Here is an 18,323-nt window from a genome sequence, read left to right as displayed (position 1 = left end):
AAAAGAATTAGTTTCCCCCTCCCTGGATGATCTGAATGAGGAGGCAGTAGAGAGCTTCTGGGTGAGAGTTCTTTGGAAGTTTAGTTTTGCCAGGAGTTTTTTTTAAATTTGCTCCTCCTCCGGCTTCTGAAGATTTTCGCTTGTGATGGAACAAAGCGCCCAGTTCAGGTCGCTCTCCCTGACTGCGAGGAGATGACGAAAAGGATTTGACAACACTATTCGATTGGATTTTTTCCCCGCTATATTCTAAAAAAAATGTTCTGAAAGTATAGTTTTCATGCGTTTGTTGCCAACATCATTCCAGAATCGCGGCAAAGACAGTGAAACGAAATTATTTTGCTTTGCGGTTCCTGAAGACAAGAATTGGGATGGATTATGAAGGATGGCAGGGAGCCGGAGCAGCTAGGGTGGCGGCGCGGGGCTCCAGCGCTTTGTGTTGAGCGGCGGCGCGGGGCTCGCGGACCGTCGGACCCATTGATAGAGCGAGTGACGTAGCCGCTCCGTTCGCGCCCTGTTGCGCTTGCGCCGAACCAGCAGCATTGACCGTTTCGGGCCGGAGCCCGGACTCGGAGTCGGCGAGCAGGCCGCACGGAGCGGCCCCGAGCGTCGCCAGCGCTGTCTCTCGCTACACGGGAGACGGGCTGGATTTGGAGAGCAACGGGGAACAGAGGCGAGGCCCAAATTATCCAGGGAAACTCGCAGCCGGCACCATGGCGTCATATGTGGATAACAGCTTCAGGCAGGCGGTGATGAAGAACCCAACTGAAAGGACGCAACAGGTAAAGGGAAATAAGCCCAGACTGCAATGGAGATAAAATAGAAATGGGAAGATAGTGTTGGTTCCTTGATAAAGGAATTGCAGTTCATGAGTGATGGGCCTCTGGCGCCCTCTCTGTAGACAGGTGTGACTCTTCTAATGGCTGTTATTTAAAAATTCAATCACTTCGCTGCAATAAACTCGATACATTTTTAATTTGTAATTGCTTTTCAGTGACCGCAGCCCCAGTTTCTTTTTATAAGATGAAACTGTCAACAAGGAAAGTAACTTCCCAAAGACGCTACTTTGTATGTTAGGAACATCGTCTTCCCCTCCGTCATTAAATTTCTTTCTGAATGGTTCACGAATTTTTTTGCATTATTTATTTATTTTGCAATTTCTAGTACAGTTTTGTCTTTCCCCTGTGCCATCTTCTGGAAACACATTTCACGTCATACACTTACGTGATAATTTTGATTCTTATTTTGTATATTACAGGCCTGCAAATACTTTCGAGTCCTGTTCCACCTGTGCTAAAATGTCTTCATATTTTTGTGTTTGTTTTATGTTTTCCGATTTATCCAACTTCATCTACCAATAAATATTTTTCACCCTTCGGGGAAGTTTTATATTTGCCCCCAAAAGCTCATTCGTTAAGTTGGCACTGGAATGTCACTGGGAATATTGGAAAATAAGTGCATCTATTGCTGCCTCTAGTCTGTCATTGAAACTTTCTCTTTGTGTTTTCAAGGATTTTAAATCGTGTCTTTAGAGAGCTAGTTGTGAATTGGAGTTTCAGTGACTTTAAGTTAAATATTTGTTCATTTGAAGCTATGAATACTAGTAACATTTTCATTTGATTTAGTTAGATACCATTTGTGAAAGTGATATTAAAGCTTTTTAAAGGTGGGAAGGGGGTTGTTCTACTCTGACAAAATAGTTATAATACCATGGAGCGATACGGTACCGAAACAGGCCCCAATGTTGATCATTTCACTAATTACATATTTTCTTCTCACACATTTTTATGAACTTATCCTAGATTCTACCACTTACCTACATTAAGGGCAATTTACTGCATCCATTTAACCTACCACTTTCAGATTTTTGGGATATCTTGTCCTTATTTTTAACATGGATTTGTTAGATGTGTTGAGTTTGTTTTTCACTATGTGTAGGAAAGCACAAGCTTTTTATTACTGTCAGAGGTTGAGTTGATCCACAAAAACCTCACAAGATAATTTGTACACCTTTTTGTTTTTACTTTCTGGTGAGATAAATTTGAATTTTGAAATGGTGGATTGACAAATTAGATTTTAGCTTAATACTGAGTAAAATAATATGTAATAAAATGCAGAAATTATATGCAAAGCTTTTTCAAAAATTATTGCTGCATTTTCTAAAGGTGAAATATTGCATCATTAATTTGAAATGAAATAAACAAGAAGGCATTTGTGGATTATAGCTCCCTCAATAATTTACCAAAATAACATTTAACAATTGGGTAATATTAGCCTGACACATAAATTGTATTGAAATACCAGTGAGTTAAACTTGTGACTATAAACTAGTGTTTATTACTTCACATCTGATTTGAAGCCTTTAATAATTTTAAACACTTCTGTTATATGATGTGTAATACTTATAATTTTACCAACTAAATGCGATGTAGAATTATATTTTGGAGGAACCAGTTCTATAATTACCTTGAACTTTGGTTGTAAGCTTCCTGAATTTGATTCCCATTGTACAGCTTATTTTAATAGTGGTTTATTGGTCAAGAACATCTTTATGTATAGTGTGTGAGCGTAGAAGGAGAATCTGATGATAAATTCACTTGTCCAGCAGTTACAACAATGCATTTGGGAATACCCTTTGCTTGAGTTACGCTTTGCAAGAGGTTATTAATCCAATGAACTGCCGTCACTGAATCAGCAAATGTTGCCATTGAGCCACAATTTAGCAGGAAGGTACTGTGATTTGGAAGACTTTTACTCTGATCAAGGTGAATGATGTTTACAATATTTAAAAAAGTGCAATAATTTTTGTGAGATATTGGAGGAAGTTGAAATCTGCTGTCATCATTATGGTAGACAAAGTATATGGTAGCCTTAAGTTATTTTGTCCTGAGTACCAATACGAGCTATATGTTCCATCTATAGACGTATTGTATATACATAGCAAAGTAAATTTATTATCAAAATGCATATGTCACCCCATATACTACCTTGAGATTTTTTTCTTTCAGGGATTTGCAGGAAAATAAAGAAATAGAATAGAATTTATGAAAAAATTTACATAAATAAAGACTGACAAACAATCTTTGTGCAGAAGAAGACAAATCAGCAAATAATTAAAAGTAAATAAATAATACTGAGAACATGAGTTTCAGAGTTTTCGAAAGTGTGACTATAGTTGTGGAGTCAGTTCACTGTTGAGGTGAGTGAAGTTATCTATGCTGGTTCAGGAGCCTGATAGTTATAGGGCAATAACTGTTTCTGAATCTAATGGTGTGGGACTTAAGGGTCCTGTAACTCCAGCGTAGTGGTAGTGGTGCGAAGAGAGCATGGTTTGGATGATGGGGGTCCTTGATGATGGAGGCTTGGTTTTTTTGATAGCACTCTTTGTAAGTTGCATAACTCTGGGAAAGGCTTTACCTATCATGGACTGGGCTGTATCCTCTACTTTTTGTAGCCTTTTTGCATGACATCAGAAAGGTATATCTAGTAGTTGCCACTTGGAGTGCACTTATCATCATAATTCCAACCAAATAAAATCACTAAAAATACCTTTTCTGAGGTAAATTGTGTTAAATTATCGCTGCAAACAGCGAAGAGGTGAGTTTGGGGGATGAATTGATGCGGATGGAGTTCCAATGCCCGTTCAGCTGGCTGGGAGTGAGGTTGGATTGCTCTAGGTGCCGTAAGGAGAAGTTGGGGCCCAGACAGAGGAGATTCGATTTTGATGCTTGTCCTGCTGGCCCGGGTACGAGTTTGGATTGCTCTGGGCGCTGAGCTGATTCAAAGAGCTTGAGTGCGGCTTTGGGCTGGGGAATGAAATCTGGGCGCGGAGCGGGTCGCAGGGCAACGTGGTCTAGGTCTGGGGCCTTTCGAAGTGGTTGGGTCCTAGTGCAGGGTACAATGCATTGTCTAGACAATTTAAATGCCGGCCTAGGTTGGAGGTGAGAGCTGATTTTGCTCATTCTCTGCGATGTTCACTCCTCTGTCCAGAGCGCCGGAGCCTAATGCCTTTCTGTCTTTGGGTGAATTTAAGTGCTGACCAGATAGACTGAAAAGACAGGGTGCTGGTCAGGAAGAGAGCCAATTTCACTTGTCCTCTGTGATGATCATCTCCATGATGCTGAGGCTATGAAGACTGCCCCAGCTGCTGTGCTCTGTGCCCGCTAATATGATGAACCGATAGCAAGGCTTTGGGCCTACTCCGGGCTGCTCCAGGCTTCAGATCTGAGGATTTATTTTTGGTTTGCAATGCTGTTGTTCACTTTAATTGCTTGCATGGTTTTTTTTTCCTCTTGTGCATTGAGTTTGGTCTTTTTTTCTTTAAATTGGGTTCTTTCAGGTTTCTTGCTTTGTGACTACCTGTGAGCAAGCAAATCTCAAGGTTGTATAATTTATTTCTTTGATAATAAATGTACTTGAATCTTGAATCAAGAAAAAGATTGTCTTTTTTGTCACATGTACATCAGAGCATACAATGAAATTTGTTATTTGTGGCAAGTCAAATTAGCAAGCACAAGTGTCATTACGCTTCTGACGCCAGCGTAGCATGCCTTCAACTCACTCACCCTAACCGTATGTCTTTGGAATATGGGAAAAAACAGAAGTAACCATAGGAACCCTACGTCGCCACAGGGAGAATATAAAAATTCCTTTCAGACAGCAGTGGCAATTGCACTGACTATATGCTACCATGCCAATCCAGAATGTAATTTTCCTTTATACGTTAGATTTATATGATAATGGACAGAAGATTGCATCTGTGCTTTAAAAATTAATTTTTGACCAAAGAAAAGTTTGATATCTTTTTTTGTCACAATGCCCTTGGTTAAAATACATCTGAATTCTTTCTACCCAATCTGCTCTCTGACTTAGTCCCTTTCATAGACTTTGAGGTTGTTTACTATTTTTGGAGCACAGGTCAGTCTGCTCCTTCTCATCATTGCCAAATTACTGACAACCCATCTTCCATTGTTGGCTACCCTCTATTCTTAGACCATGAATTGTTTCATTGTTGCCTAACCTGAGCTCCCCCAATTATTTTCCCAGTGCTGTGATACCTTGGAACATCAGCATCCTATACTGTAGTAGTCATACTCGGACCATCATTTCCTCCCTCATTAGATCCTATGTCTCTGAACCTCATAATCATATTCTGATCGTGCTTAAGTCTCTGTTGCATATTGGAATTCCTTCCCTCCGAGTCTGTCCTGCTATAATTCTGTCTTGGAAGAGGAGGGAGGCTGGATGGAAAGAGGAGGAAGAGTAGTGGAAGTAGAATATGGGAGGGTATGAGAGAGATTGTAGAGAAGAATTCAACAAGGAACTTGGGGACAGGAATGTTGATAGGGCTGATGCTAAATTTTCCTGAAATTGTTGGCTGCCTGTACTTTGGCATACTGTTTCTTTCAAAATGGACTATGGCACTGTCTTCCACTGGCAGCTTGGGCTGTAGAGCTGCATTGCAATGCAGACAGCCTTCTGGATCCTTTGAATTGCTTTTGACAGCCAGTGAGTTTCCACTCCACCAGCTAAGTGATCAGGGCTATTGAATATCTTTCACATTCTTAAACTTTTCAGTACCACTTGGAACAATTTTTTGAAGTAGTATTTTATATTTAAAATACAAATGACATCTTGGCATTTCAGTCCATTATTTCTTTTATTTGAAGCTTGTAGAAATAATTCAAAATCAAATGCAGAATATCTTTTTATATTCGTCTATTCTACTGATTAATGTTTTCTTTAAGGTTATTGAATGTGAAACTGCAGTGATTTGTAAAGAATGTACTATAGTCAGCTGTTTAATGTGCTTTCAGCTTCCTTGCTGTGTTCAAATTAACTTCTGTGGAAGATGTTTGATGTCATTATTTTTAAAATAATTTTTATTGTTGCCTTATTAGTTGAAGTGTTATATGCATATGTTTGCATATGCAAACTTCTAATCCAAGTGGAGACTATTTCAATGCATCAGCAAGCTGATGTTATGCACAAAAGTTTAAACTTGCACTTTTATGAACAACAATATATAGCAATTATAATCTGTTTCTCAGTTGATTTAAAATAGAATAGCAAATAGCAGTGTCATTTAAATTGTCTGCTTTGGAATAAAGGCAATTTCTGGGTATCTCTTCCTTTCATTATTTTCCCCTAGGGAATTGTTAAAACTAATTTGGTCTGTAGAAATGTTGCAAGGCACAAATGAAGAAGCATTTAAAGGCAAATAATTCTTATCATGTGCCAAGACTAAAGCCTTAGAATGTTGAAGAGACAAATGGATTGCTTTCTTTTGTTAGAATGCTTTTATTATCAAAGATATCTATGGAAAGTATGTAAAAATTAAGTAATATCAGATATGGACATTTAAAAAGTTAATGTTTTACAGTTGGAACATGTAAATATGAAATTATATTGAACTGCAAAATAGTTTTTTGTACATGTGGAAAGCAGATCACTTGACATCCGCTTGAGCAGTTATGAGAAATCCTCATAATGAACCTAACTGCATTGCTCATATTGTTCTTTACTGTAGTTCAGCACAGGAGCAACAACTGTTTTTGTTTATGCATCTCTTTAATATATAACAAATAATAACATCAGCCTTTTGTCAGTTTTTTAACATGAGAGATAGTGATTTTGTATCACAAATATATTTGGGTAGATTCTAATCATAGAAATTTGATCTTGCTCCCCAAGCAGCCAGGCCCAGAGGTAATTAGATAATTATTTGTGTGAGACTTAATTAATTTTTAGATTGGCAAAATTAATATATGGCAGCTATAAATTAGGTCTAAATCCATTTTTGTCAGAAGGGAATACCACATGTGACTCTTAAGTAATTGAAAAAATTTCCTTTGTATTCAGCTTTGTATTCCTGTAGTTATAACATAACCCATGTTGTTTTAAAATTAAATGATTTATCCTTTGATATTTGGAAGAATTCTTGAGGAATCACAGGTTTCATTTAAGGAAAATATTTTGGCCCTTGGGTTCTAACTAGAAGATTCTGCGCATTCAAGATGTGTGGGCACTTTTGAGAAGGCGTATTCAGAATTTAGAAAACTTCAGTAATAATATTGTCAAGCTTGTTGAAGGGAGAAGAGATTTAAGTGAAAAAGTTAATTTGAAGTAGAGGACATATTCTGTGAGAAGTAAGGGAGAGTAAAACGCGTGATAACTAGGTGTTATTCCTGGTGTTGGCTGTTGGCCAAGATTAATGCTTTACACAATCAGGAACAGATGCAATGCAGAATCTGTCATGATAAGATTAACTGAGCACATTGTATATTGAATGGACAGAGAAAATTGTGTATGATTCAGCAAAGTTTCAGGACCACTTGCTCTTTCTATAATAAACAGTCTAATGGCAGATTTGATAATGCAAATAGATAGGAAAGAATATCCCTGCCTTAAAGTTGAAAGAAAAAAGTTTGTGAACCCTTTGCAATTACCTGGTTTACTGCATTAATTACTCATAAAATGTGGTCTGATCTTCATCTAAGTCACAATAATAGATAAACACAATCTGCCTAAATTAATAACACACAAGCTACTTCTTGCCGATACTGAGTACACCATTTAAACAGTCACTGTCTAGATCAAAAAATGTATGTGAATCTCTGGAGCAATGCCTTCAATAAAAGCTATTTGGAGTCACTTGTTCAATCAATGAGATGAGTTTGGAGGTGAGTTGTCGAGGTGCCCTTCCCTATAAAAAAGGCCCACAAAGTCAGGTTACTGACAGAGCCTGCTCTTCTCAAGAAAGATCTGTTTATGTGTACCATGTCTTGATCAAAACAACTCTCAGAGGACATTAGAAAAACATTTCTAAAGACCTGAGTGTTCATCAGTCCACAGAAAGAAAAATTGTCTACAAATGGAGGAAATTCAGTACTGTTGTTCTTTGCCCTAGGAGTGGGCGTCCTGCAGAGATCAGACCAAAAGCACAATGTGCCATGCTGAAGGAGGTGAAAAAGAGCCCAAGGATAACAGCAAAAGACCTGCTGAAATCTCTAGAACTTGCTAAAGTCTCTGTTCACGTGCCCACTATAAGAAAAATCAAGAATGGTGTTCATAAGGAGGAAACCACTGCTATCCAAAAAACAAACATTGCTGCATGTCTTAAGTTTACAAAAGGCCATCTGGATGTTCCACAATGCTTCCGCGACAATGTGCTGTGGCTAGATGAGACAAAAGATGAACTTTTTGGCAGAAATGCACACGGCTATGTTTGGAGGGAAAAAGAACACTGCACACCAACACCAAAACCTCATCTCAATTGTGAAGCATGGTGGAAGGAGGATCATGGTTCAGGGCTGCTTTGCACCTCAGGTTCTGGACAGTTTGGAATTATTTAGGGAACAATGTATTCAAAATTGTATCGAAACAATCTACAGGAGAATGTCACCTGAAGCTTAAAAGTTGGACGATGCAACAAGATAATGGTCTGAAACACGAGTAAATCAACAACAGAACCATTTAAAAAGAAGAAAATTTGTGATTTGGAGTGGCCAAGGCTGAATCCAGACCTTAACCCAATTGAGATGCTGTGGCCTGACCTGAAGAGGGCTGTTCATGCAAGGTTTCTCAGAAATATTGATGAACTGAAACAGTTCTGTATGGAGGAATAAATGGTCTAAAGTTCCTCCTTGCTGTTGTGCAATTCTGATCAACATGTACAGGAAACGTTTAGTGGAGGTTATGCTGCTAAAGGTGGTTCTACTAGTTATTAAATATAAGGGTTCACATACATTTTCCAGCCTGGACTGTGAATGATTAAACAATATGATCAATAAAGAAATTAAAAGTCTTCAAACTTTTTCTTACAGCTGTATATTTCTGGATAAATTGCAAGCAATGCCATTTCAATTATATTTGGTTGGACCTCTGTTAGAATTTTACTGTCTGTTTCTTCTTGTACTCAAAACCCCACAAATAAGGTGCAGAATTAGGCCATATATGGCCCTTGGAATCGCTGAGTATACTCAGTCATGGCTGATTTATCCCTCTCAACCCCATTCCCCTGCCTTCTCCCCATAACCTTCGAAGCCCTTTCTAATCAAGAACCTATGAACTTCTGATTTAAATATACCCAATGAGTTGGTCTCTGCAGCTGTCTGTGGCAATGAATTCCACAGATTCACCGCCCTCTGGCTAAATAAATCCTCCTCATCTCTGATCTAAAGTGAAGTCCTTCTATTTTGAGGCTGTGCCCTCTGATCTTAGATTTCCCCACTTCAGGAAATATTCTCTCCACGTCCGCTCAAGTCTAGGCCTTTCAAAATTTGACAGGCTTTATTGAGCTTCTCCCCCATTGACCCAGAACTGCTCACAATACTCCAAGAGTGGTCTGACCAATGCCTTATAAAGCCTCAGCATTTCATCTTGCTTTTATATTCTAATTCTTTCAAAATGATTATTAACATTGCATTTGCCTTTCTTACCACCAGCTCAACTTGCAAATTAACCTTTAGGGAATCCTGCATGAGGACTTCTAAGTCTTTTAAGAGACTCCTGGATAGGTACATGGAGCTTAGAAAAGTAGAGGGCTATTGGTAACCCTAGGTAATTTCTGAGGTAAGGACATGTTCGGCACAGCTTTGTGGGCCGAAGGGCCTGTATTGTGCTGTAGGTTTTCTGTGTTTCTATGTCCTTTTGCTTCTCTGATTTCTGAATTTTCTCTATTTAGAAAATAATCTACACCTTTATTCCTTGTCAATTACTATTTATTATAATCACTGATGGACAGAGAATTGAGGGCTTCTCTCTACAACATTAGATTGAGTGGACTGGGAGGAAAAAAGGAAATAAATTATCACTGTGTTACAAATTGGGAAACTTTAAAATCCTAATCCAGAGATTCAACAAAACTGACTTCACTGTCATTTGCAACAGCAAAGAACAAGATGATTTCTTTTCTCCTGTTATATAGGTAAACAGAGATCCCAGTCCAGGTCATTGTTGAGGGGCTCAGTGCCCACAGCCTCTGTCTATGATCATCCTATGCCACCCACCTTCTTGCTGTAACTTATAATCTTTTTTTTCCCAGTGCCGATGAAGGTTCTCGGCCTGAAACATCAACTGTTTACTCTTTTCCATAGGTGCTGCTTGGCCTGCTGAATTCCTTCAGCATTTTAAATGTGTTGATTAAATGTTTGTTATGTACCTTTATGATGTGAGAGTTTCTATGTGTTCTGCATAATAAGCTGGCAGTCAACTGTATAATGTTCAGATTTTTGAAATGCATGCAATAAAGGAAAAAAAGTAGGCACCAGCAATATTTGTACAAGTACATTATGTAGAAAGAAATCAGACCAATATAGAATCACTGAGACATACAGTCATGATAGAAAAGTCATTATAGGAGTTAAATATTGCCGGGTATAATGTATCTAGGAAAATCTGAACGTGCAGTAGAAGTACTTAGTCAGGAAAAAGGATGCACCTGCAATGCAGCCAAAAATAGAACCCATATGTATAGAATTAATCAAATGCACAGTTTTGAAATTTGCAGTAGGAACCTAATCGGAGCAGATGCTAAATAATTAGGAAAATTGTTATAAATTACAGGAGACATTAGTAAAATGGGCTAATAATTTGCAGATGAAGTTCTGAGATAAATGCTACCTTTTTTTCATGGAAGAATGGAGACATTGCATTTGTTGGAAGGTGCAAGACTAGTTGAGGTGTTACAGGTTAGCCGGGTCATAAGGAAATCAAGCCAAGTATTAGGGTTTATTTCTAGAGGGGTAAAATTCAAAACTAAGGAAGTTATGCTAAATTTCTTGTGAAGTTTTGTTAGACCATGGAAAATACCGATGAGAATTCTGGGTGGCATTGGAGAGGTCATAGAGAAGATTTACAAGAATGGTATCAGAATTGGGAGGTGATACTTATTGGTAAATTTTGAAAAGGCTGAATGCTTTTTCTCTTAAAGGTTTGGAGGTAACTCAGTGGAAGTCTAAAGTTTGTAAGGTTTTTGAGTGTGGATACTGAGATGGTAAAGATGGTAAGAGCATAACTTGAACCCATTAAACTAGGTATTTATTGCAAAATCAGAGAGTTGGATGAAATATTTTTACTCAAAGTTTGGTGAATTTGCAACTTCCTACTATGGGTTGAGGTGAATGGTAATTAAGGACTTCTTAAAAAGAAAGATGGCCTATGGAAGCTTAAGTGATTCATAAATATGAGTATAGACTAATTAGACCAAATACATAGTATATTTGTTTCCCAAATCCTATGTAATCCGTTGCAGGGTTTGCTGCAAATAGTTTGTCTAACAGAATTGAGCTATGTTTTGATAATGAAAAAGAATTTTACAAAACAAAACAGGAATTTATAGAAATTATATGTAAGAGCATTACAATATATTGTCAAGGTTAATGCATAGGTGCATTGAGATGTTCAGCAATTTGCATGTGTATTTTTGGTATTTTAATGATCCTCACACCATTTGACAATAATTTCTCTTGAATAAGTACTTTATATACGTACCTTCATCTCCACAAGGCATTTTTTTTTGTAACATTAAATTGAGCAGTTGGATCTAAATCATTATCTTTACCCCAATATTTAATGTAGGGAATGGCTTAGAAAATGCATAGTATTTTAAAATCCAGGAAGCATACAACATGTTCAGAAAAATAACAGCTGATCTATCAATGTGCATGTTACACTGGATCCAATTATTATATTAGGTACAAGAGCCTGAAGATCCCCATTCAACAATTCAGAAACATCTTTTTCTCCTCTGCCCTTGGGTTTCGGGACAGTCCATGAACACTACTTCACTACTCCTCTTTCTCTACTTTTTTTTGTTACATAGTAATTTTTATGTCTTGCACTGTACTGTGCTACAAAACAACACATTTCACAACATGCCAGTGATAAACCTGATTCTGATTCAAATTGGACAGGACATACTAGGAGATGGTGATAGAATTAGGAAGGCTAACTTAAAACAGTAGGATTTTATGAGTATTGATACATTGGATTGTTGCTTTTGAGTCACTTCTCATTTTCACATAAGACTCAGGTGCAGGATTGACCAGGGTCATTTTTTTTTAATGAATGAATCAAATATTTAGATACTTGGGTCAGAGCCAGTTGTTTCTTCTGGATTTTTATTTAGGCTTTTACAGCAGACTTGATGTTCCCATTTGTTTGCTGGACTAGTTCATAAGATAGATAAGAGTCAAGCACATTGCTGTGCTTATCTTTGTGCTAACAAAGGCTTGTAGAAATAGAATACTAAAACTAACAAACTCAAAGATAGGGATCATAGTATTCTTAAAATATTTATAGAAGTTTGTTGAATCAGCCTGCATACACCCACAAATTCTGTCTTACCCAAATGTCATCTTGGTTAGAGCTTGATTTGGTGCTTTTATGTGACTTTTTAGCAAATGCTTAGAATGGTATTGGTTTCAACTATGGTGTCAGTATAAACTGTCATGATTGAGTGTTTCTGTTGTTAAACATCCAAGTATGGATATATCAGCATGAAAAGATTTCATATTTTCTGTCAGTGATTTGACTATCCAGTGCTGAAATGAAAAGAATTGAGTTGAGTATACACTGGAATTTTGATAAGAGGTAATTTACTTTTCTAAGTTTCAGTGATTATTTATCCTTGACAAATGTGTTTACTATTCCAGATTCATTAGATTTTCCTCTAAAGTATTTTTTTATTTAATATTTGATTAATGAATTGAGTTCAAATGAATGCTGTCATGTGCAATTTTTTTGACAGCTGATTTGTAAATAACTATTTGAGATAGATGCTCATCACATTTAGGATTAATTTTTGTATTCTGCTCTGTTATGTTCAGTAATAAAGTGCCAGTAATGGAGAGAGTAATTGGGAAGAGGATTGGAATTCAAACAGTGAATATATTTAATGGGCTGAACAGTCCAACTTCATTGTTCACCAGCTTGGTGCTAACTTAGTTTACTTGTGGGCACAACTCACTGAATATGCCACGCTCTAGTTTCTTCAGTGATTCTGCAGAAACATTTTGGTGATAGTTCTTGTTTGTATTTTTTTTTGGGTTAGAATATGGCCTTTGGCCATGGTACTCAGCGTTCCATTGGGTAAAGATGAGAAGCTTAACCCAGTGAGGAGATGCAAAAAGAATTTCAAAGTATAATTTAGGCTCCTTTTTATGCCTTTTTAATTGTTTATCCATTATACCTCTGGTTGGGTGCCTATTAGATAGTCTCATTGGAAGCTGTCTAATGGGGTTTCAGGAAGTGGCCTGGATTACTGGTTTACTAAAAGTTGGGAGACTGATTTCTTTAGACATCCCATAACACAGTGAGGAATTGACTTGAACAATGCAGGGGTTTATTAGGATGAAGGATTGATCAGAGTTGGGTGACTTCAGTGAGAGACCTTCTGGTTGGAAAAGAAGGAAAATAAAGAGTGGGTCAGACTAAAACAAAGGTGCCAGTACAGTGAACTAAGATGATAAGACCTAGGAGATGTAATGTCCACAGTTCACCGATCTTCAGTTTGCTGTTAATGGTGCCATCGGATGGAAGCCACACACTACTGCGAAGGAGGATCATTCAAAGCAGAATGAGGAATCAACGCACCTCAGGCTTTTTCTGTCATTCATTAAGATCACGGTGATCAGTGACCTAACTTCACATACCTGCATTTTCCTTAGCCTTTAATACTATTAATTAACCATCTGCCCAAATGCTGTTTGCAGGCATTGTTCCAAATTTCTTCTGCAGTTTGCCGGTTAATATAAATCAAAGGAACTGTCGATGCTGGAAATCTAAAATAAAAATAGAAGACTGGAAATACTCAGCAGATTAGCCTTCCTCTCATAAATGGAGCCTGACCTGAGTATTTCCAGAATTTTCTGTTTTTATTTTGGTGGTAAATGTGCATCCTAGCTTCACTCCTGAAAGACTGGATCTAATCTTTAGACTGATTAATTAAACTTTAGGATCTTTGATCAACAGCAGTAGTTTGCTTTTGTCCATTCTATACATTCTCATCAACTTTGATTTTGATCAAATCACCTCTCAACCAGAGTACAACCTAAGTTTATATAACCAGTCCTTGTGTTTTAGATCACAAAATTTTGATGTTATTCTGGTGAATCTGTACTGCATTCCTCAAGACCAATTTCTCCATGAAATGCCCAAAATGACTCTTGGTTACAAGCACTTTCAATAAGGATTTGTATAGCTATAGTGTAATTTCTACACCACATTTTCTGGTCATCTGGATATAAAAACTAGCATTCCAAAGGAGAGGATGTCACATCTGCTAGCTATGTTGAAAGCTGTTTGCACTAGTTTTGCCTGTTCACTTTAACATCTTTTTGTAATTTAAAGCTATCATCTACACTGCTTATAAGGCCCTTCTTTTATTTTATGGCCCACAGGGTGGAGAGCTCATTTCCATGGTCTGTCATTGATAAATATTAAGTATATTGTAAAAGAAAAATGCTGTAGTTGTTGGAAATCAAAATAAAAAATGTTGGTGAAACTCATTCTGTTCTGAAAAGGCAAGCCTCTGTATGCAAGCAGGGCATTGAGCAATAATGTTGTCACCAGGGAGCTGGAGTGGTAGGTAGTGGGACAAAACAAGATCTGTCTGCAGAATAGCTGAACAAAATGTTGACTGCTGTTTTTGCAATGGTCTGATTTAAAAACTTGTCAAGAATAATTATTCAGAAACATTTAAGAAGTAATAGCCTGAATCTCATCAGTAAATGAATTGTGTTTCTCTGTTTATATGGTAGCAAGTTGAGAACTTCGACTCATTAGGTGTCAAATACAAAAGTCTCATACTTGTAGATTTAGAATGCCAAGTCGGTTAGTTTTATTCATCATACTTTATGGAATTCAGTGTTAGGGCCCAATATCATTGTGATTCCTCACCATTTTTACTGGGAAAGTCATTTCTTGGATCATGGATCAAATTGATCCTGATGAAGGATCCAAAGCTCCTTTTTGTTTTTGGAGAGTTGGGGGCTTTACATAAGAAGCTAATTAGGTTTTAATTAGTTTGCTCAAGTTTTTTTAATTGTGTACTTCATTTAATTTCAAATGCTTTTTACTGAGAAATATTTATTTCAGTTTTAATAGTTATTAATTCCATTCAACTCTTAAGAAAGGAGGGAGGCAAAAGACAGGAAATTATTGTCCAGTTAGCTTGACTTCAGTGCTTGGTAAGGTGTTAGAGTCCATTATTAAGAATGAGGTTTCAGGGTACTTGGAGGTGCATGATAAAATAGGCTGAAATCAGCATGATTTTCATAAAGGAAACCTTGCCTGATAGATCTGTTGGAATTCTTTGAAGAAGTAACAGGCAAGATTGGTAAGAGAGTGTCAGTGGATATTGTTAACTTAGAGTTTCAGAAGGCTTTTGATAAAGTGCCACACATGTTGCTAAACAAGACAAGAGTTGTGGTATTACAGGAAAGGTACTAGCATGGGGTGACAGGAGGCAAAGAGTGGGAATAAAGGGGGCCTTTTCTGGTTGGCTGCTGGTGAATAGTGGTGTTCCACAGGGCTGGGTATTGGGAAAATGATTTGGAAGATGGAGTTGAAAACTTTCTGGCCAGGTTTGTGAACAATATGAAAATAGTTGGAGGGGGCAAGTAATGTTGAAGAAGCAGGGTGTCTGCAGAAGGACTTGGACAGATTAGAATAATATGCAAAGAAGTGGCAGGTGGAATACAGTGTAGATATACAGTGAATAGTCATAAACTTTTGGTAGAAGGAATTAAAGTGTAGACTGTTTTCCAAATGAAGCAAATTCAGGAATCGGAGGTACAAAGGGACTTGGGTGTCCTAGTGCAGGATTCCCAAAAAGTTAACTTGCAAGTTGCATTGGTGGTAAGGAAGGGAAATGCAATATTAGCATTTGTTTCTGAAGGATTAGACTATCCAGTTCTATCCAAGAATGGATGTAATTCTAAGACTTTATGAAGGATTGATAAGACTGTACTTGGAGTATTGTCAGTAGTTTTTGGGCCCCTTATCTAAGAAAATATGTGCTGGCATTGGAGAGGATCCAGAGGAGATTCACGAGATGATGGGAATGAAAGGGTTAGTGTATGAAGACTGTTTGGCTTTGGGCCTGTACTCACTGGAGTTTAGAAGAATGAGGGGCAGATCTCATTGAAACTTATTGAATATTGAAATGTCCAGATAGAACAGATGTGGAGAGGATGTTTCCAATAGTGGGGGAGTCTGGAACCTGAGGCCATAGCCTCAGAATAGAAGGACATTCCTTTTTGAACAGAGATGAAGAAGAATTTTTTTTGCCAGATGGTTGTGAATCTGTGGAATTCATTGGCACAAACCAATATCCTAGCGGGGAGGTTTGCTAGGGCTACGGGGCAGACTTTAAACTAGTAAGATGGGGGGGCGGAAATCAATTTGAGGAAACTATGGGAGAGGAGGTTAGTTCACCAGTAGAGCAAGTAAGTAGACCGTGTGTGAGGGAGGACAGGCAGGTGATGGAGGAGGGATGCGCTCAGCCCGAAGTTGTAGGGGAGAAGAAAGAAAAGGATAATAAATTTGAATGCATTGCTAGGGATGAAAAGAGAGGAGGAGGTGGAGAGTATCTTAAATGTATCTATTTTAATGCTAGGAGCATTGTAAGAAAGGTGGATGAGCTTAAAGTGTGGATTGATACATGGAATTATGATGTTGTAGCTATTAGTGAAACATGGTTGCAGGAAGGGTGTGATTGGCAACTAAATATTCCTGGATTTAGTTGCTTCAGGTGTGATAGAGTAGGAGGGGCCAGAGGAGGAGGTGTTGCATTGCTTGTCCGAGAAAATCTTATGGCGGTGCTTTGGAAGGATAGATTACAGAGCTCCTCTAGGGAGGCTATTTGGGTGGAATTGAGGAATGGGAAAGGTGTAGTAACACTGATAGGAGTGTATTATAGGCCACCTAATGGGGAGCGTGAGTTGGAAGAGCAAATGTGTAAGGAGATAGCAGATATTTGTAGTAAACACAAGGTGGTGATTGTGGGAGATTTTAATTTTCCACACATAGATTGGGAAGCTCATTCTGTAAAAGGGCTGGATGGTTTAGAGTTTGTGAAATGTGTGCAGGATAGCTTTTTGCAACAATACATAGAAGTACCGACTAGAGATGGGGCAGTGTTGGATCTCCTGTTAGGGAATGCGATAGGTCAGCTGACAGATGTATGTGTTGGGGAGCACTTCGGGTCCAGTGATCACAATAGCATTAGCTTCAATATAATTATGGAGAAGGACAGGACTGGACCTAGAGTTGAGATTTTTGATTGGAGAAAGGCTAACTTTGAGGAGATGCGCAGGGATTTAGAGAGAGTGGAATGGGTCAAGTTGTTTTATGGGAAGGATGTAATAGAGAAATGGAGGTCATTTAAGGGTGAAATTATGAGGGTACAGAATCTTTATGTTCCTGTTCGGTTGAAAGGAAAGATTAAAGGTTTGAAAGCGCCATGGTTTTCAAGGGATATTAGAAACTTGGTTCGAAAAAAGAGGGATGTCTACAATAGATATAGGCAGCATGGAGTAAAGGAATTGCTCGAGGAATATAAAGAATGTAAAAGGAAACTTAAGAAAGAGATTAGAAAAGCTAAAAGAAGTTACGAGTTTGGTTTGGCAAATAAGGTGGAAGTAAATCCGAAAGGCTTCTACAGTTATATTAAAAGCAAGAGGATAGTGAGGGATAAAATTGGTCCCTTAGAGAATCAGGGTGGTCAGCTATGTGTGGAGCCGAGGGAGATGGGAGAGATTTTGAACGATTTCTTCTCTTCGGTATTCACTAAGGAGAAGGATATCGAATGGTGTAAGGTGTGGGAAACAAGTAAGGAAGTTATGGAACCTATGACAATTAAAGAGGTGGAAGTACTGGCGCTTTTAAGAAATTTAAAAGTGGATAAATCTCCGGGTCCTGACCGGATATTCCCCAGGACCTTGAGGGAAGTTTGTGTAGAGATAGCAGGAGCTCTGACGGAGATCTTTCAGATGTCATTAGAAACAGGGATTGTGCCGGAGGATTGGCGTATTGCTCATGTGGTTCCATTGTTTAAAAAGGGTTCTAGAAGTAAGCCTGGCAATTATAGACCTGTCAGTTTGACATCAGTGGTGGGTAAATTAATGGAAAGTATTCTTAGAGATAGTATTTATAATTATCTGGATAGACAGGATCTGATTAGGAGTAGCCAGCATGGATTTGTGCGTGGAAGGTCATGTTTGACAAACCTTATTGAATTTTTTGAAGTAGTTACGAGGAATGTTGACGAGGGTAAGGCAGTGGATGTAGTCTATATGGACTTCAGCAAGGCCTTTGACAAG

The 18,323-nt window shown here is 38.1% G+C and overlaps 1 protein-coding gene across 5 annotated transcripts in view; it reads left to right on the top strand.

The window, feature by feature from the left end:
- Nucleotides 1–177: 177 nt before the first annotated feature.
- rapgef2b (Rap guanine nucleotide exchange factor 2b) overlaps nucleotides 178–18,323 on the top strand; it is a 375,793-nt gene continuing 357,647 nt past the window's right edge. For 4 of the 5 annotated variants that reach the window (XM_073042996.1, XM_073042998.1, XM_073042995.1 and 1 more), the window contains exon 1: nucleotides 178–779. In XM_073042996.1, coding sequence (XP_072899097.1) covers nucleotides 711–779 — 69 coding nt within the window. In that variant the 5' untranslated portion in view covers nucleotides 178–710. The remainder of the gene's footprint in view (nucleotides 780–18,323) is intronic. The other variant, XM_073042997.1, reaches the window with a different exon arrangement.

The sequence above is a fragment of the Hemitrygon akajei genome, chromosome 4 (assembly GCF_048418815.1).
Source record: "Hemitrygon akajei chromosome 4, sHemAka1.3, whole genome shotgun sequence".
NCBI classification, from domain to species: Eukaryota; Metazoa; Chordata; class Chondrichthyes; order Myliobatiformes; family Dasyatidae; genus Hemitrygon; species Hemitrygon akajei.
This window is presented reverse-complemented; position numbering and strand designations above follow the sequence as displayed.